The 21,312-nt window shown below is 33.1% G+C and overlaps 3 protein-coding genes and 1 pseudogene across 3 annotated transcripts; all 4 read right to left on the reverse strand.

Annotated features, from left to right (window-relative positions):
* Nucleotides 1–368: 368 nt before the first annotated feature.
* Nucleotides 369–1,424, reverse strand: LOC146920470 (uncharacterized). The gene has a single exon (XM_085710725.1). It carries the CDS (start codon nt 1,422–1,424, stop codon nt 420–422), a length of 1,005 nt encoding a protein of 334 aa, XP_085566851.1. The 3' UTR covers nt 369–419.
* A 6,423-nt stretch (nt 1,425–7,847) lies between these two features.
* LOC146920471 (uncharacterized) lies at nt 7,848–14,902 on the reverse strand. The gene is made up of 13 exons (XM_085713880.1): nt 14,736–14,902; nt 14,561–14,616; nt 13,883–13,948; nt 13,696–13,777; nt 13,531–13,601; nt 13,196–13,297; nt 12,261–12,350; nt 11,325–11,399; nt 10,830–10,862; nt 10,586–10,657; nt 10,001–10,096; nt 9,731–9,819; nt 7,848–8,112 (listed from the first exon to the last, which is right to left on the reverse strand). The coding sequence occupies exons 1-13, from the start codon at nt 14,794–14,796 to the stop codon at nt 8,061–8,063; spliced, it is 945 nt and encodes a 314-aa protein (XP_085570006.1). The 5' UTR covers nt 14,797–14,902; the 3' UTR covers nt 7,848–8,060.
* Nucleotides 14,903–17,354: 2,452 nt separating this feature from the next.
* On the reverse strand, nt 17,355–19,789 carry LOC146920472 (receptor kinase-like protein Xa21). Its single transcript, XM_085713882.1, has 2 exons — nt 17,803–19,789; nt 17,355–17,725 (listed from the first exon to the last, which is right to left on the reverse strand). The coding sequence occupies exons 1-2, from the start codon at nt 19,688–19,690 to the stop codon at nt 17,355–17,357; spliced, it is 2,259 nt and encodes a 752-aa protein (XP_085570008.1). The 5' UTR covers nt 19,691–19,789.
* Nucleotides 19,783–20,631, reverse strand: LOC146920473 (uncharacterized; annotated as a pseudogene).
* Between the last annotated feature and the right edge of the window lie 681 nt (nt 20,632–21,312).

The raw sequence follows: 21,312 nt of genomic DNA on the forward strand, positions 1-21,312 counted from the left end.
AAAGATAGTCTCACCCTTACCTTAGATTGTTATTCTGAAAAATCAAAAGCAGCGTTCTTCGTTCCTAGGATTCTCTCTCTGAGTTCTCCTCTTTCTCCTCTTTCTCCAAAAAGCGGTTTAAGGTAAAAACTCTTTCTAACCTGAGCTTCCTTATTTATAATACTAATCACTATTCCTAAATCTATTTAGGCCCAATAACTTATTCTTCTTTCTATTATAACCTCCAATTCTACTTACACTAATAATTCTCATATTCTAATAAATAATATAATAATGCCACATAATAAAATACTAACACCTCATATACATAAATAAATCACTTAAATAGACTCTAACTTAATAAAAATAATTAAATGAAAGGAGGGTGTTACAACTCTCCCCAACTTATAGAATTTTCGTCCTCGAAAATTTACCTCAGATCAACGATCCTCACTCTCCGTCTGAGTACCAGATAAAGCAAACACTCTCCCAGTAGTCTGAGCCTTCTTAGGCTTCTTGCATTGCGAACCAATATGTCCTTCCTCATTGCAGTTAAAACACACAACATCATCAAACTTGCATTCAGTACTAGTATGCCCCTTCTTACCACAACGGAAACACCGTTTCACATCTCCAGTACAAGCATTACTCTTGTGGCCTTTCTCACCACAATTATAGCAGACAACCTCAACAGGAACTTCTTTCTTCTCAGGTCTCCTCTCATCATTAACTCTTTGCTTGCCCTTATCAGCTGGGGCACTATAAGGCTTAGGACGACTCTGCTGACCTTTACCTTTCCTCTCATTAACAATCTTGTAATGAGCCTTAGTATCATCTTCATAGATTCTGCATCTGCTCACCAAATCAGAAAAAACACGGATCTGTTGGTAACCAATGGCTCGCTTGATGTCAGCACGCAAACCATTCTCAAACTTGATACACTTAGAAAACTCAGCATTGTCACCAGTATAGTGTGGGTAGAACTGAGCCAACTCCGCAAACTTCGCTGCATACTCTGTCACCGACATGTCTCCTTGCTTCAGCTCAAGGAACTCGATCTCTTTTCTTCCGCGAACATCCTCAGGAAAATATTTGTTTAGGAACTCTCTCTTAAACACAGCCCAAGTAATAACCGCATCATCTTGCTCTAGGGTAGGTTGGATGCTCATCCACCAGTCATCAGCTTCCTCCGCCAGCATGTGCGTACCAAAACGCACCTTCTGATCATCAGTACATTGCAAAACTCTGAAAACCCTTTCAATCTCTTTGAGCCATGTCTGTGCTCCATCAGGGTCGTACCTTCCTTTGAAAATGGGAGGATGATTCCTCAGAAAGGTCTCCAACATTCTCCCTTCAGCATTAACACCAGCATTTGGATGTTGTCCCACAGCTTGGGCCACAGCTTCCAACGCAGCAGCAATCGCAGCATCATTCCTTCCAGCCATTCTAGTTCTCTTATAGCAGATAAAATTTGCAGCCTCCAGGTCTCTTCTCTGCACAACACACAACATTTAGAATAACATAATAATGGTATTCCGGCTGTTAAACGACACTACGACTCATCTACTTGGCCAGACGGACCGACCTGCTCTGATACCAATTGTAACACCCCGTTTTCCCAACGTAAAAATTTCATAACAATTATCAGAGATTTTCATCACAAAACGGAATGTCACACTTCTTAAAAAAAATCATAAAAGAATAAATAATAATTTATCCTTCAAAATTCAATCAACAAAGTACTTAATATCTTACAGCGGAATTATTCAACATCTAAAAATAGTTTTTGGCACTAAAGCCTCATCATAAAAGTCTTATAAATAGTCTAAAATATAATAACTAGTTCAGTCCAACATCTTTATTATAAAATCTCATAAAACAATACGTAAGGAATAGAAACAATGTCAAAACTCCCATCCCGTTACGTATCAGAGCACCTAAGGACACAGTGAGAGATTGTCACCCACGACCGCAGCTAATCTTGATTACCTGCAAGTTACCCATACGAAGAGCAACATTTTCAAGCAGAAGGGGTGAGATTTCTCAAACAATAATATTAAGCTCATAAATCATAAATTACATTTAACAATATAAACATCTTATAATTTAACAATTACAATCAAATACATAGACATCATCATTTCATCTTAGCAATATATTATCATATAGCAGTCACAATCATCGTCACATATCATCCTACTAAAAGGCATCACAAAGTAATTCGTTAAAACATCACAACTTAACTTGACTTGACAATGCATCTAGACTCGACTATGCAACTCTTAACGTCTTAAACCATCTTGAATCATCATGAAAATTCAAATGCATGTGGTACCAATCTAGGGCATAAGCCCTCGTCGCTTATGAGCATAAATATACTCCTAGGGCATAAGCCCTCGTCGCTATTGAGCAAAAGCTCCTAGGGCATGAGCCCTCGTCACTGGTTGAGCAAAAGCTCCATCGTCGTGGTTGAGCAAAAGCTCCAGGGCATGAGCCCTCATCTTTAAATGAGTATGCATGGACTCAACATCTGACGTCTTAGAAATTTCATGAACATCTATGACATCTTAACATCTTGACAACATAACATCTTAACAACTTGATGACTTCATAACGACTCGACGACTTAACAAACTCTTTGACTTAGACCGACATTTACATCTTAAATAAGACTCAACAGTATATGCAGCATATAAATAATTCATCTCATATCAGCATCATAGTACAACAACATCAAATGATAATCAAGAACATCTTAAACATCGCATCATCATAAGCATCATAATTAACACATATAGTGCATAAATAACAAGATCACATCTTTATATAACCTATCTTTAAATCACACATCTTCAAATAGCACATCTTTAAATCAAACATCTTTAAATAGCACATCTTTATGTAAACACATGTTCAAATAACTCATCATTAAAACACATCGTCAGATATTTTATCTTTTGCACATCGTTAAATATCACATCATCCAATAACACATCAATACACATTATTAAATAATACATATCATAATAACACATAATTATTTAGGCCAATTAAAATAACTAACTAAACTAGTCATCCCCGGCCAATTAAATTAAGATGTGTGGCCTACAAACATGTTTCAAATAAAATAATTTATTATTATTTTAGATCTACAAAAGTAGCACGTACCTATAATTAATTTAGAAAAATTCATGTTCCCCTCTTTCTCTTTTCTATTTCAAAACTAGTGGCTAATATCACAGTGGATACAAAAGAGCAACAATTGAAATACAATTACACTAAACTATTCTCAATTGAATTTTAAATAACAAATTGAACGGCAAGTCATGCATCAGATATTGTTTCGAAATTTATGAGATTAACAAGTAGTTTTGAATAAAAGAATATCCGAACACAAACTTTTCACATAAGTAGATATGATTGTTCCCCTTTTAAATATACCTACAGGTGATCAGAACAATATAAATCTAAAAGCAACTATATTTGCCCAATCATTAAGGTTAATTGTTGACCACATATGACTCCATAAATTTACATGTAGCAAAGAAAATCATTGCAGTACTGTGCTATTCATTACACCGATTTATAAATACGCATAAAAAGAATGAAATCATATAGGCATAGATAAACATATGTATATATCTATAGTAAGTAATAAAGCCATCGATGACACTATCATATATGAACAGACTGTGATTATACATATTATACCTAGCTGTTAACTGGGAATCGAAGAATAGGTATAATAAAGCCACCGAAATATTATAAATCTCAATAATTAAACATATAATCACAACAAACCAATTAGAGTATGAATTTGACATAAATTTATCAAAGGATCATGAAAACAAGAAAGAAAAACCCAAACCCTTCACTCGTGCAACCCTTAGATGAATGTAAACTCCCCCCTTACAAACTCACCCTAAAGCATGTTAGATGCAATCTAATGATTCACAGACCTAATATTAGTGAAAGATAGTCTCACCCTTACCTTAGATTGTTATTCTGAAAAATCAAAAGCAGCGTTCTTCGTTCCTAGGATTCTCTCTCTGAGTTCTCCTCTTTCTCCTCTTTCTCCAAAAAGCGGTTTAAGGTAAAAACTCTTTCTAACCTGAGCTTCCTTATTTATAATACTAATCACTATTCCTAAATCTATTTAGGCCCAATAACTTATTCTTCTTTCTATTATAACCTCCAATTCTACTTACACTAATAATTCTCATATTCTAATAAATAATATAATAATGCCACATAATAAAATACTAACACCTCATATACATAAATAAATCACTTAAATAGACTCTAACTTAATAAAAATAATTAAATGAAAGGAGGGTGTTACAAGAGACCTCTTTGGCTGTGGGAGGTGATTGGAAGACCTTATGGAACTGGAAGGGTCCCCATCGTATCCAAACTTTTATTTGGTTGGCCGCTCATGGAAGAATCATTACCAATTATCATCGTAGCAAGTGGGGGGGGGGGGGGGGGTTGGTATCTCCCCTACTTGTCCTTGTTGTGCGAGAGAGGATGAAACAGTCATTCATGTCCTTCGTGATTGTGTGCACGCCACTCAGGTATGGCTCAGACTTGTTCCGTCTAATTACATAACTAATTTCTTCTCTTTTGATTGTAGGGAGTGGATCTTTAACAACCTTAATAAAAAAGGGATTGGAGATAATCCTACTACTTGGCAGACTACTTTCATGACAGCATGTTGGTATTTATGGAGTTGGCGAAACAAATCTATTTTTGAAATAGGATTTCAAAGACCAAGCAATCCTACACTGGTAATTCAAAAGTTTACTAGAGATATAGAAGACAGTACGAAGCTGGTGCAAAAAAGTCCGCATCAAAAGGAAACTATATATATCGGTTGGGTGCGACCTCAGATTGGTTGGGTTAAGCTTAATTGTGACGGTGCTTGGAAGGGATCTGGTACTCTTGCAGGGTGTGGAGGGCTTCTTCGAGACTCTGATGGCAGATGGATCAAAGGCTACTTCAAGAAGATTGGAATGTGTGATGCTTTTCATGCTGAAATGTGGGGCATGTACCTAGGTTTGGACTTGGCGTGGAGGGAGAATACCACTCATCTTATAGTGGAGAGTGACTCAAAGATTTTGGTCGATATGATTACTGAAAATTGCAATTTTGGTGGAACGACTCCTACCTTGGTCAAGCGTATTCGACAACTTTTGAGTTTGAGTTGGAATGTCAAAATTACCCATACTTGGCGTGAAGGCAACATAAGTGCGGATTGGCTTGCTAATTTCAGCATTTCGATGGATTCTCTAGATTTTCATGTCCTGGAAAATCCACCTAGTGAGCTTCAGAGTCTTTTGTTTGATGATATTTCCAGGGCTTGCATGCCTAGGAACGTTCGTTTAATTTCTTAAGTTTTCTTTCTCTTTGGGCTTTGGCCCTCTTTTGTACCCAAAAAAAAAAAAAAACTTAGTTAGTTTTTTTTTTGGTACAATAAATTAGAGTATTTTTACATGTTACTATCGGTACAAAATCAATAAATCATAAGAAAAAGAAATAACATTTTAGATGGAAGTAATTGAATAGTGACTTTAACTAGGAGAAAACCATAAGATACTTGACTTTAGAATGCTAGTAAAAAATGGTCGATTTCTAGTGAAGAGTGGTTACGGTTGACTCTTATCTTAACATCATAGTGAAAATCCTCAACAATCTTGGCCGCGGATTTGGAAGCTACGCCTCTCAGCTAGTGTGCAACTTTTTGTATTGCAAACTTGTGGAAAATCTCTTCCTACTGTAGGTATCTTGTGTGATCGTGAAGTTTAGGTAACATCAACTTAGCCTTTCTACAATGAAGAAGAAACCATTCCTCGTTGTCTTATGTTATACCCTTGAGTTGTTGATTTTTGGATTGGATGTGGTTTTCTTGATGTTTAGACATTATGGCATTAGTGGTTGAAAAAGACATCTTAGCTCGGTTGATTATGTGGAATATTTGGACCTATCATAACAAATTTATCTTTGAGAGAACCATACCCATAATTTTTGTTCAATTCCTGGTTGCTCTTCAGGGCGTTTGGAAGCCCCTCCTTCCACTCCCATCGTCTAGTTCGCGAGGTTGTTTGAGAGAAAGGGGATCGAGATACCATAGTCTTGAATATGGACGGTAGTGCTCTAACTAATCCAAGGAAGGCTGGTTTTGGTGGATTGGTGCGTAGTTTTGGTGGTATATTCCATATTTTAGTTTTTATGGCAGTGTTAGTAAGTCTAATATTCTTCTTGTGGAAATGCAAGCACTTTTGATCGACATCAAATTGTTATATGTGGTTCAACTTGACCTCAATTATATTAAAGGATTGATTTCTACAATTCGTGTAAGAGATTCATTGATTTGAGATAGTCTTGTATATACACAAATACAAATAAAATTATTTGGACACACATACAACAATAAAGAAGTTTATATGATAATTAAATTAGTCACATCATTAAACCATTTTATCTTTAAAAAAACATCAATTGTGTGAGTGTATCTAAACCTTTTAGATTTAGGTTTGTCCCTAATCAAGTATTTCTCCATTTATTAATTACTCAAAAAAAATACTATTTTTTATATTTTTTATGAAATAATTCATAATACATTTACTGGAATTGCTTATAAACAATATTACAATGTTGAACATTTTTATCACTAAGAATCAAACTCGCTACCTCAGTAACCAAAAAAAAAAAAAAATACTCGCTACCTCAGTTTACAATATTTACACATTAATCATTTGCGCTAAACCCAATAATATTAGAATGCTCAACAATAGTTTACTACACTCAATCTCTCAAAAAAAAATAGTTTACTACACTCAAATACATATTTTCTTTAATAAAAAAAAAACACTCAAATACATATTTCCTAACACTAATTTCATTGCACAATCTTTTAAATATCAATCATGATCCTTTTTATAAAAAAAAACACATAATAATATATAATTAAAACACATAAACTAATGAGCTACTATCAAAAGATTAATATTAGTTCTTTCAAAAAAAAAGATTAATATATAAAAAAAAACACATAATAATATATAATTAAAACACATAAACTAATGAGCTACTATCAAAAGATTAATATTAGTTCTTTCAAAAAAAAAAGATTAATATTAGTTGATAGTAAAAAAAAAGATTAATATTAGTTTATCTTCAGAACATATTATTATCATTCATTAATAGCTCAACTTGCATGAAGAAAATTACGTTATAGAGAAAAAAAAGAGATATAAAAGGAATTTTAACAATTGATATATTTTTATTTATGCATGAAGAAAATTACGTTAAAGAGAAAAAAAATATAAAAGGAATTTTAACAATTGATATATTTTTATTTATTTTTGGTACAGAACAATTGATATATTTAATAATTATAATACTATACTACGGACCAAAAAAAAATTGAAAATTATAATTATAAAAGGATTCCTACACTACATTAGTATCTCTCATAGCTGAAAGTTCATCCTTTAATAATGGCCATTTGGATTGGACAAAATTGTGTGATAGCTTACAAAAAAAGGTACTAGATAATAATATTAGAGTACCTACACTACACTAGTATCTCTCATTGCTGAAAGCTTAACACTTACTCTAGCTCTCTTTTATTGGATGAAATCAATGCATGTTCCACCACTTTGTATTAGTTCAATTTTTAAAGTGTAGACCCAGAATAATTTAAATCAATAAAGAACGTTTTCAAAAGAGAATGTTGATAACATTACTCTATCATGTAAACAGGGATGCAAATAAGGAGTGCTCCAAAAAAACTTAAGAAAATCCCGAATTTAATTGAAGTGTTGTGGTAGATAAACTTAAAAAATCCATGACCAAAAAACTATTCGTATTCAAATGCATTTTTCGAGCATTTAATTGGTATATAGTTTTATTCGAACTAAATCATGAATTTGTCTCAAGATTTAAAACAAATCGTAGTTTTCATACCCACGTAACAAAACAGAATAGATGCTCAAACTAGGTTCCAACTTCCAAGCCTCACTAAGCTTTACAAAAGTTAACTTGTGCTAAAGCTGATATGTTGTGTTCATAATTCATCGTCAATTCATGATGGTAGTTGCCATATTAACACCTTCCCATAAATACTTACCCCTGCAAAATCAAAGTATGATCGAATCAAAATAATGCAGTTTACTTTTACTATTAATTTATATAGTAAAAAAGTAATAATAATACAAATTTGTTATTATTATCATCATTACTATAGCATGAAGGAAACAGCAACAAATATCACGATCTCTTTTGGGATGAGTTAACAAAAATTCCTGACTGAGATCAACCGTTCTAAATCCAATCTCGCAGTTATTCATTGTGTGTGTATTATGTTTTATTTTATAATATTTTACCTAATTTAATTAAATTTTTTTAATAATATTTATGTTATCTGAATTTATCTAGACTTCAGTTTCAACATTCATGCTTTGTTTTTAAATATAATAATAATTTTATAAAAGAATTGGGTTGTTACTGTTAGGGAAGAGTTATCCAAAAAAAGTTTAGCCAAAATTGGTAGTTAATTTTGGAGTTCCATTTAATTGGTATAGATTTAAATTTTAAATTGGAAAAAATGGTGTTATGAAGGACAAATTTGTAAAGAAAATGGTCTGACCAAAATTTGCAGATTGCAGTTATTGTTGTTACTTTTAAATTTTAATTTTAATTTGGAAAGGAATTGTGTTACAGTTAAAACTCTATAAATTAATAATGTCAGGACCGGAGAAATTTATTAATTTAGAGAGTTATTAATTTATCGATAAATTAATAATTATTAATTTAAAGAGTTTTTAAGTAATTATACTGTACATACCAAACAAAAAGGTAAATCATTCTATGCCTCTTAGAATTACGTTGCAGCGAACCTTGAGACTCAACGTAAATTAGTAACTACTGTGTTCATATGCATTGGAAATCAATAATGACTTTTGAAGTATAGTAAATGTAAACAAGAGGAACAAATGTGTTCAATGTATTCTTAATATATTTTTTTCAGTTTCTATGAATTATTAATTTATGATTTTCTTGGGACCAAAAATTATAAAGGGATCTCCCAAAAAATTATTATCTTATTATTTTATCGAGTTTTTCAATTTTTTACATTGGCCCAAGTCGGGACCGAACAAATTTATTATTTTAGAGAGTTTATTAATTTACCGAGTATTAAATTAAAGAGTTTCTACTGTATTAAGGAGACAAATTTGTAAAGGAAAATGAATGATCAAAATTTGTGTGGTAAGTCCCCTTTATGTGGTATAGATTTTGAAACTGACCAAATACTAGTATGATTGTATGATAAGATATAAAGCATATAGAATGACAAAGCTAAACTTCCAAAAATATAACATTTTAAAAAAATAAATTTTCAATATTTTTAAATTTATATTTATTTACTTTGTATATTTTCAAAACTTAAATATTATGTTTAAGTTTATACTTTTTAAAAAGTATGTTAATATTTAATTAGATTTTAAATTATTTTTATAATATTATGTTTTATTAATTATTTTTATTCTAACCCAGCCTTTAACATGTGATATAACTTGTACAAGATGGACATGATAAGATAAAATCTATTCCTATCAAGAACCCTCCTAGGGTATAAGAAATAAGGAACCCTGGAATTTATATGGGTGCAAGTTAGAATGCAAGCATGTTATGTATCCTTTGACATGAAAGAAAATATTCTAAGAACCAAAATTGAGTTAATTCAAACCTCCAATACATCCTTCTCTTCTGCTCTAGCTTATCCAAATCCCCAGGCACAATAGTATCTGAAGCTGATTCTGCAGTATCTGGAAGACTCTGCAAGTGAAAACGGGATCATTAGGCATACTATAAGTAGTAAACTCCAAGTTACGAAAGCATGATACTAACGCACATGGATGTAAATAGCATATTAAACCCTGTATTATCATATCATAGGCCAACTTATCACCCACGAGGAGAATTAAAATAGAGAACAAAGTACAAGGTAGAAGAACACCTTCAGATTTGGAGTCTCTGGATATGTGATGCCTGGATATGTGATCATACCAGGAGACCTACATGGAAGTTGTGGCCGCTCCTGCGGAATAGTTCCCTGAAAATTTAAGAGATAACATTAATAATTAAGCTACTAGACGAATCAGGAGATGTGTTACACAATGTAATTTAAAATGTCAGGTCTAGATATAAAGTTGTTTTGGTTTCCACTTTTGTTTTTTGTTTGCATTTCTTGTTTTTAGTTTCAATAACAAAAATGTCGCTTTATTTTCCCTTTGTTTCCTGAAACTGTGTTATTTTCAAATTTTACAGTTTTCTAAACACATTTGAAAAATGAGTTCAAAGTAACAACAAAATGTTTTTTTGTAGAGAATGTTTTTTTGAAATAAAAAAGGAACAAGTTCTTCAGTTTCATCTAGGTTTCTTGCCGCCAGCAACATGTACAATACAATCGATAACAACATTATAGGCCAATCCAAAGCAGGCATAATAATTGGCACATTCAGCAATAACAGATTAGTATAGGGTGGCGAACAACATAAGCATAATTAATTACAACTGGTGAATATGAGAAACAAATACCTACCTGTAAAGAGTCTGGCACGCTATTTGCCCAAATATAGTTAATAATATAATCCAATGCCTTATTTGTACGAACCTGCAAACACACCATTAAATCAGTATTATCGTTGGGCAGCACAGAATTAACCATTTTTTTACAAATCTTTAAAATGAACTATGTAAAAATCTTCCAGCTAAAGGAAATGGTATAATTAATTAGAAAATTACAAATTACTTTACAAATTTAAAGGGAACACGAAAAAGTTTACCTGATTCTCAATCACTGTATTCACCCTTTCAGTCTGCGAAGGTATGTACAACATAAGAATGATTCAAATTAGATAGGTAGCATATTGTATATTCATATTTCTATGTATCCTACTTGTTAGGAGTATACACTTAATATACTCTGAGCAGTATCTGATCACAGATACAGTTATTGTTTCTAGAAGTTTCCATGTACTCTAAATAAATGTATCTGCACTACTGTTGTTAACGGATATCGATTCAGATTTACAGAAAACCTTAGTTTTTTCCTTCTGTTTTTCTTTATTTTAAAGTATCTCTTTGCTGTTTACATTCTATAATACTTAAATATTTATTTTGTAAGAACGACACATATCTTCATTCAAATAATAGGTATGCTCAGACCACTTCAAATGATAATTAAAAAATCATGCCAAACTTCAAAATATCCTTCTTAATAGCTCAAAACAAGATGTCCACGTTAAAATTGATAAGCCAGATCATGAATTCAAACATACCAATATTGCCATTGCACGTTGCACGACGCTCAAGTCAGCATGTATATTTTCAACAGTATCTTGAACATTAGAAACCTGTGTACAAGAGTATTACCATGTAATCCACAAATTTTCTTCCTTACGTATCATCATGTTTATAAATTGTAATACGACATTGCAAAGTTAGACTTTCAATTCCATTATCCAAGACTGGAACACAGCTCATTTGAAAGACCTCAACAGCATACATAACTAACTTGTAAAACTATAGGCATCAATAAAAATTCTAAACTTCAAAATTTCTAAACTGTACCATCCTCAGTGACTAATGCAATTTGATAAAAGTCACTAAGTCAAAGCCTTCCAAGTGACGGTTTAAAATTCTAGGATATAGAGTTAAAAAATGAATGCTGCGATGTTAAGGATTCTAAGGTTAAAGGTATACAAAAAAAACCAAGGAATAAGTGATATGGCAGAAATAGTAAATGGTGAGAAATTGTAAAGATAGAATGTAGGTAAAACTAAAACCTAAAGCAAATAGAGAGAAAGATGGAAGAGAAGGATGGAACCTGACTTACAATTAGATAACCTGATATTTTATTATTAATCAAGATGCAACAACTATCAAGTATTTACTAACAATTAGGCTATTAAGCCACTCTGTAACCGAACAGGGTGAAATAATTACAATTCAATGAGAGTTTATCTGCCTTACTGTACATATATTCACTAATATATCAAGACTAGAATTTTCAAAATCAATAACTTCTAAAGGAAACCTGATCCAGTTGTCTGCAAAGAAATAGTAAGTGTGAGTCCATAAGTCCACATAGATAACAAAAAATGCATGTACGTAAGTGCATTTTGTCATGTATGTATCTAAAAATCTGTTTGGTTGCATGTATATTTATATAGCTACAAGTGCAAGTATCAAATCAGTATGTATAAAAGACATACATCATCCTCAATTTGTCTTGTAATCTTAATTTGTTTTTGCATTTTGTCAACCAACTTTTGAATTCTCTCGGTCAAGTGCTTCTTGGCATCCTGCAATCAAAATTATTGAGAAGTAATTAAAACTTAAAAGAGACATTAACTATAACTATTAATACATTTAAGCATCAATTTCTATGTTAAATATTTGAATTGAGTGCATAATGATGATGGGACAAACTGTGGGTCATTGTGGCAAATGTGAGTAAAACTGCTACATCCCCTATGTTAAGGACAACAAATGGCTTGCAGTCTCTTTAATGTGGGGTTTACCTTACTCTAGGGGTAGAGGATTGGGGGCAGTTAAATCTCCTCAAACTTAAGGTTGACTCAGTGTAAACGGTTGCAGCTTGGTAGGAGGCTTATTATAGTCCGTCGGCAAAATATTTTGTGATGGCAAAGACCATTTCCTCTGAATTAATTAAATTCCTTAGCTGCTCACTCTGTCTCTCTCAATCTTATCTTCTGTACCAAGGTCCCATCTTCTCTACCAAGTCTCCTTTGAGATTCTTTTTCTTCAACAAGCCATCTTCAAATGGGTCAAGAAACATTCGCTACCAGCACGGGGGAAGAGCGCCATTCCTACGATATTGCGATCTTCTACGTCGTGTCGCTTGTGCTGGCCCATCCAGTGATGTTTTCACCTCTCCGCCATGGTTGACGGTGAATAACGTGCTATATTGTACGAATCTCATGATCTAGCGTGTTTTTGACAACCATGATTTCAACTAATCAGTTGAAGGAGTATCAAACATTATGTCCAGAGGGCTTGATACCCTTCAAATGTAAGAGTTGATGATGCAATCATGTTCAAAACCCTGTTGCTCATATGAATGTGTGTGCCTAACTAAAAACTTAAAATATTGAAAGAATATCCAATGCAGTAAATGGACACCTACATCTATGACATCTGAGGCATGCTGTAGCTTTTTTGTCAAATCTGCAACAGCGTTTTCCATACTACGTCTAGTCACATACATAAGACTTGAGAATGAAAGGCCCTGATATTGAGAGAAAAACATGGATATCAGTATCAAGGAATAACAATTATTACAGAATATCAAATGGATAAAATCACTCATAAAAATTCAGGGTAATCAAATAAGCGAATAAACAGTTTACAACCCTTTATGAAACAACAATTACTGGTAACAGAGAAATAAACCGTGTTAACTATCAACCACAGACTAATGAAACTATTACAAAAACAGTAAGAATCCAAGCAGTTCCATACCTTCAACCACATGTAACCATAACCCACAACACCTATGGCAGCTGCTGGAACGACAAGAGATGATAAATTACCTGCAGAAAAAGGAAAAAGGTATATAAAAAACAATGAATAAAGAAACATAGCATCTTAAGCAGAAGCCACATTAGCTGGAAAAATAAAACATACTTTGTTCTGAACCCCCATTCCATATGATTGGCGCACTTGGAGTTAATGATAAGTTCCGAACAACATCGATCAAATGGCGCACCTATGGCAATGTCAAACGATACAATTTTGTGAAAACAAATTTCAAAGTTTCTTTCAAGTGCATTGTAGAACAAAAAAATAGAGACATAATCAACCAGTTTGTTACCTCAGCGGCCAGAGCTTCATTAGTTTCCCCTTTAGGCTGATCCTTAGGCTTTTCAAAAAAAATATACTATAAAACAAAATATAACACTATTAAAACATAAACAGATTCTAATACCGAAAGACTATAAATTGCAACAATCCAGCTTCTGAAACTATAACCATTTATAGCAACTAGTAAGGATATCTTAATTTACCAAGAATCCAAAAAAACCAAGTGACCTGACCCTAAAAGCAGCTTATTTTTCTCTTGTTTGAGACACCAAACTTGTGGGAGTCGAAGGTGTATCCAGTATTGGACCACAGACGCGTGTAATTACATTCAATGATGTCATTTTATGAAATAATCATCGATGTCGACCTGTCCATGTCGTGTTTGAGTCAATGATTCATAGGTCACAAACAATTTATGTAACACCAACACTTTTAATCAAAGACGTGTCGGTTGTGTCCGACATGCACACATGTGATTACATTCAATTATGTCATTTTTTTCAAATAATTATCAATGTCGGCGTATCATGTGTTTGTGTCGGTGCTTCAATAGAACTATTAATAATTAGGTAAAAATTAGAAACAGATATTCTAAAACCCTAATGATCACCACATTGCAGAAATTATCAATTTGACCAGTCCTATAAAATCCATGACTCAAATTTAAAAAATAATGTAACATGCATACACCGATCAAATCGGAGAGTTTTCTGTCTTTCAAGAGAATGCTGCCACCAATGTGACCTGAAAGGAGCAAAATGAAATCAGAAAAAGCAGCGAGTGTGTGTGGAAGAGAGAGAGAGAGAGAGAGAGAGAGAGAGAGAGAGAGAGAGAGAGAGAGAGAGAGAGAGAGAGAGGAGTACCAGTTGCAAGAAGGAACAGGACTCTGGAGATTCCAATTCCGCTTTGCACAACCATGGCCATGGCGAGAGAATGAGAACGGAAGAGCGTGGAGAATCTACAGTAATGATGGAGATCGTCGAGAACAAAGAGCTAGGAGTTTAGGTTTCTTGGAGAGAAAGGTTTAGGAGGGAACGGGTTTGGGTTTGGGTTTGGACCATATCCATCTGAGTCCGGTCCAATTTAATCTCCGACAAAAATATTAATATATTTAAAGGTTAAATATATTTTTAGTCCTTACAAAATTACTAGCTTTTAAGGTTAGTCCCTAAAAAATTTTATTCACTTTTAGTCCCTATTTCCATTCTATAGGGACTATTTCGGAGGACTAAAAATATTCACTTTTTCTAATAAGTTTTCAAAATAGGGACTATTCTTACAAACTACAATATTACAGAAAACTAAAATTGCCATTAAAATTTTATAGGGACTAAACATGAAAACTTGTGATTTTGTAGGGACTAAATACATATTTAACAAAACAAAGAATGTTTAACATTTTACAAAGGAAGAATAATTTAGTTCATTTTTAATTTTGACTCATTATAATAGTTTTTTTTTTTATCAATGACTCATTATAATAGTAGAACTAATTTATTTATCAAATATCGTAAGGGATTATAAAGATTTTTTATTGAATAGTTTAATTTGTAATTTCTAAAGTACAATCTATCTATCTTTGAGTATAAAACTATGTAAGCTAAATTAGTGTGAACTTCAAGTAGCATAAGATTGTGTGGACAACAAAAAAAATAATAGCAACTTTTGACAACTCAGATCACATAACTAATTACTGGGGTTATTCACCCATGACCATTCAGTCCCAAAGAATTGTTTTTTTTTTTTTTTAAGGATCTTAAAGAATTGGTTGATCTTACCAAAATTGAGCAATTTTCAATTGCAATAAGTGGGGGGATTCACCCATGACCATTCTTGCCTAAAGAATTGACTAGTCCCACAAGAAATAAGAACAACTCGTTGATGAGGGTGATCGAGATGTTTTCTTGATATTCAGCAAGGAATTATGAAATGTTGATTGATGTTTTTCTTTGAATCACTCGAGGATGAGCAATGTTCAAGTTTGAGGTTACATTTGTTTTAACCCCTTTATATAAGTATTCTTTGCATGATTGCATGGAAAATGTCCTGCATTTTGTGTCTATTTAGGTGTTTATGAATTTGTTTAGTTTTTTATGTTATTTTTTGATTAGGAACAGTTTATGATTGCTAATGTTTGGTTGTAAATGAACAGGTTATAGCAACATTTGAACGAATGTTGAAGCTTTGAGAACTACAAAGTTGGTCGAGTGTCAAAGTGCATAAGTGGGTCCAACGAAGCTTATGGCTCGGATCTGAAGTTTAAGGAGTCTCAAATATTTAAAAGTAGATTGCAAGGATATAAGGGATATGTTGATCCTTAATGGATAAGGAAAAGGACAACTTGCATGGAAATTACAAAAAGGTATAAAAAAATTAAAGACATTGGGCATGTCCCATGACTTGTATTACATAGCAACCAATTCTTTGTTGAGCCAAAGAGGCGAATTCCATCCTATATAGCGTCGTTTCGTTGTTGCTACATACCCTATAAGCCACCTTATGACAAGAAGTCATGCATATATATAGGGTTTTTAGTCCACTTTTATAGTCATTTTAGAGATAAAGTAATTAGTTTATGTGTATTTTGGTCGAGTTTTTAAATAAATCATTCAAAAATCATAAAAGGAATGGACTTTCGATATCACCCTAGATGTAAAAGGCTGAATCAACTTTGGTGAAGAAAATTATTACCAGAATTGAAAGTTGGTCCTCTAAGATGTTATTTTATGCTGGTAGATTACAACTTATTAAGTTTGTGTTTTTTGGTGTGCAAACCTATTAAAGCCAAGTCTTTGCTCTTCCTCGTAAAGTTTTAAAATTAATTTAAATTGCTTGCAGAGTATTTCTCTCAACTGGTAAATCTTGTATTTCAAAAAGAGTTCTCATTGCTTGGGAACATATTTATTTGCCTAAATTAGCCGGTGGGTAGAATGTTATAATTTTGAAGTGATGGAGCCAAGCAAACAGTTTTGAATATTACATATCTCTAACACATAATTCAAACTATTTGAGTTCAGTTGTAAGAACTTCATTTCTATTTTGATCAAAATTCATATATACATGGAACAAGTTTGCACCTGCAATTTTAATTATACAATGACAATTCTTATAAAAATAGAAATACACGACAAAGAAATTAAAATAAAATAAATCCTTTTCGAAAAGAAAAAAAAAGGGAATGAAAATTAACATGGGAGAAGCATCGATTCTCACTTATTGAAAAACAGTATAAAATTATTTATATCAACTTCAACTTGTAGAAAACATGCAAATCTACACTCAGCACAATTACACATAATCACATGTGCTTCCATGCTGAATATAATTATCTTTCCATAAATGACCATAGAAATTTAGTTCTGCTTTAATAACTAATGAGTGTGAACACCTGAAATGCATGCACAATAAGATGATAAAGATCAAATTATAGTTCCATAAGATATTATAGAGTTAGTTATGATTCAAATAAGCATATATAAATTTTAGTTTAGCTCACCAGAGAGAAATGTCTTTCTTATTATGTTGAGCTCTCGAGTAACATCCACAATATTCATTCTTTCTATCGGTGATTCCATTGTACAAACAAGTCCAATCCTGAAAAGAGAAACTAAGCACTCCTTTACCGCTGGAATAAGATTCTCTATGCTTCCATCTTCTGCATCTCTTGATACAAGATGTGGATCCAAAATCTTTATAAGAGTGCCAGGAAATGAAATTGCAACAAAGTTATGCAGATTTTGACCATCTTGGAAAACTTCATCGGTGGGTCTTCTACCGGTAAGCATTTCCAACATAAGTATTCCAAAGCTATACATGTCACCACATGTGGACACTTCAGAACCCATTCCATACTCTGAAACATGTAGCAAAAGCTATTCATAGAATGCCACTAGTAAATTATTCAGTCAGGTTCACGAGTTTAAAAAATACCTGGAGGAGCATAGCCAATGGTCCCTTTTATTCCAACTGTACTGGTATCCTTATCAGAGGTAATGCCAATATCTGAGACAAGTTTTGCTATGCCAAAATCAGTCACATGAGCAACCATGTCATCATCAAGAAGGACATTGCTTGGCTTAAGATCACAATGAATGACTAATTGCTCACATTCTTGGTGAAGATAATGTAATGCAGTTGCGACATCGCTCATGATGTTTAATCTATGACCAAGGTCCAATGTTCTTGGATGATCTGCATTTAAAATCTCAAGATGCAACCATTGTTCTAAGCTTCCATTTTTCATGTAATCAAAAACAAGAGCTTTAAAAGCTTGACCTTTGTAATCTGTACTAGAACAACATGTTAAAATCTTAACTAAATTTCTGTGTCTAATATTTTTGAGTGCATTGCATTCAACAATGAAACTCTTGTGAGCTCCCTTCTTTTTGAGGTTCAAGACCTTTATGGCAACAACATTGTCTTCTGACACAAGATTTCCTTTGTACACAGAACCAAAACTTCCTGATCCGATCAAGTTTCTTTCCGAGAACCCATCGGTTCCTCGGTGTAATTCTTGATATGAAACCTTAGCTAGTTGATCAATAGTTGGTGAATCAAAAGATGGTTTTTGGTTTCTTTTCCTCATCCAACAGATAGAAATAACAAATGAAAGTATGAGCAGAAAAGAAACCACACTAACTATCACCGCTATCAACTTCAAATTATGTTTTTTTGCGTGTTTACCACCCTTGATAGGGCATGATGGTAGATGCAACTCTGAAATACCTCCACAAAGCTTATAGTTTTCAATCATGTCCACATGGGATGCATTTGCAAAAACACCATATGTTGGTACCTCACCTTCCAACATGTTAAAAGAAACATTAAAGTGTTCTAAATCTGAGATATTCTGCATAACATCAGGAATTGGTCCATGCAATTTATTTCTTGAAAGGTCTAAATATCGAAGACCTTTGAGATAAGCCAAAGAAGATGGTATTGTTCCATTGAAGGAGTTCCCTTGCAGGTGAAGGTATTCTAAGGTTGTGCAATCACCAATTGTTCTAGGAATATCACTAGATAGATGATTCTCAGAGACATTTAGCATATCAATATTTTTTAGCATACCCACTTCTCTTGGTAAGCTACCACTCAATAAGTTATGAGACAAGTCCAATAATTTTGATAAGGATGAAAGATTAAAAATCTCTAAAGGTATGGTTCCTCTAAGCTTATTCTGAGAAAGATCTAGATATTGCAACTTTTGACAGTTTGCTATGCTTGGAGGAATATTTCCTTGAAACATATTAAAATTTAATTCCAAATCAAACAATTGACTGAGATTTCCTATAAAGGGTGGTATATCTCCTGACAACTTGTTTCCACTCAAAATTAACACCTGCATCTTTTGGAACTTCCCAAAAGTAGTTGGAATAATTCCTTCAAAATGGTTAACGTTAATGGCCAAGATAATTAAACCAACTAGATGTCCTAATTCCACAGGTATTTTTCCTGATATCATATTAGCCCCAAGATATAGTTTCTTAAGTTCAGTGGATAAATTGCCTATAGAACTTGGCAGAATGCCTCCAAAATTATTATGGTATATAGAAAACACTTGCAGCTTACTACAGTTTGTTAAAGATTTTAAAAACTCCAAATCATTAGTTGAATTTTCACCTAAATAGTTGTATTCCAAATTTAGCAACTGTAGATCGTTTAGCCTTCCTAGAGTCGGAACTTGGCCGACAAAATAATTTTCACTGATATCAATTAATACAAAGGAAGAAGATGCATTTATAATGGAAATTGGAATTGGACCAAAGATTTGATTCCTGCCAATTTCAAAAATTTGGAGACTGGGGAGGGTGTGGAACATGTTGGTTGGAAGAGAACCGTGCAAGTTATTCTCCGGTATTGAGAAATCAATAAGTGATGACCTATTGTAAAGACAAGAAGGAACTATACCAGAAAAATTGTTGATACCCACAAATAAAATATGTCAAGTTTTTAAGGAGACATATTTCTTGTGGAATATCTCCTTGTAAGTTGTTATAAGCAAGTGAAATCTCTATTAAGCCTGAAAAATTCCCTATGAATGAAGGGAATTCTCCGGTTAAGTTGTTTACGGACAGGACCAAAACTTCAAGGTTTTTCAAAGAGCGGATTTCAATTGGTATTTTGCCAGTTAGACGGTTCCAAGCGAAATACAAACCTTTGAGATTGGAGCAATATGTCAAGTTTGTAGGAATTTCACCTACAAACGAGTTATTGGTAACAGAAAGTTGTTGCAAGTGTAGCAATTTGCCCAACTCCTGTGGAATCTCTCCAAAGAAGCTGTTGTTTCTAAGGTTGAGTTTTATCAAAAAGGTGAGATTGCCAACATGGGGAGATAAGGATCCATGTAACAGATATCCTCTTAGTTTCAACTCAGTAACCCTTTTATGCATGGGGCTGCATGTGATTCCCTGCCACTTGCAGAAGTGGATGGAAGAATTCCAAGATTCAAGAACTTTATAGGGATCACTGGCTATTGATTCCTTGAATTTGAGCAATGCCAAATGATCTGTTTGGTTAGTTAATGCAGCCACTGCCACGATTTTGTTTGTGCCAAACCACATTATTAAATTTAAGGTAAAAAGAAAAAGAAGATGAAGGTATAGAAGTGAAGGTAACAACAAAGAAAAAGACTTCATTTGGTTTAGAAGAAAGTGGTTTATGCTATTTTGTTTTGTTTGTGTGGGAATAGAGAGGAAGCATGCATTTAAATACTGGTGTGGAGAGAGCTAGTGCTGAATACGAAATAAACTTTGAAGTATTTAGTAGTAATTTGCTTTTTATTTTTTCAACCAAAAAAAATGTAATTTGATTTTTATTTATGTTGGAATACTATATAGTGGAAAGTTGGAAAGAATAAACACCTTGGTAAGAGCTGGTGTTGGTATGACTTAAAAATGTCCCACATTGGAGAGACATACTAGCTAGTAAGTATTTATATAAGTGGGGGGTGACCTCCAAGGGTGTGCCATTGGGGTACCCACTTTTGCGAATGGGTAAGGGCACATGTTAAGAAACCCAAAAAGAGCATCTTTGCATCGGAAAACATAGTATTTTAACTTTTAAGAAGTTGACTGCACGACTTTTGATACGTATATTTCTATAATAAGTTTCTTAACATGTGCCCTTAAGGGCACAAGTTAACTTTTAAGAAGTTGACTGCACGACTTTTGATACGTATATTTCTATAATAAGTTTCTTAACATGTGCCTTTGAGGGCACAAGTTAACATTTGCCATAAAATATATATATTTCACACGCGCGCCGCCGTTGTCCGTCCGAGCTTGGGTCAAAGAGATGAATTTATTCAATCAAAAATAAGAACATATTATATTGATATATATATCCTAAAAAAATTATAATATCTTTCTCCATTAAAAAACACCACTTATTTTTAGTTTTTTTTTTATTTCATCGTGTGCAATGTTGTTTTGTTCGTTGTCA

This window comes from Medicago sativa, chromosome 5 (genome assembly GCF_051527215.1).
Source record: "Medicago sativa cultivar Bolivia chromosome 5, Bolivia_mono, whole genome shotgun sequence".
Taxonomy (NCBI): domain Eukaryota; kingdom Viridiplantae; phylum Streptophyta; class Magnoliopsida; order Fabales; family Fabaceae; genus Medicago; species Medicago sativa.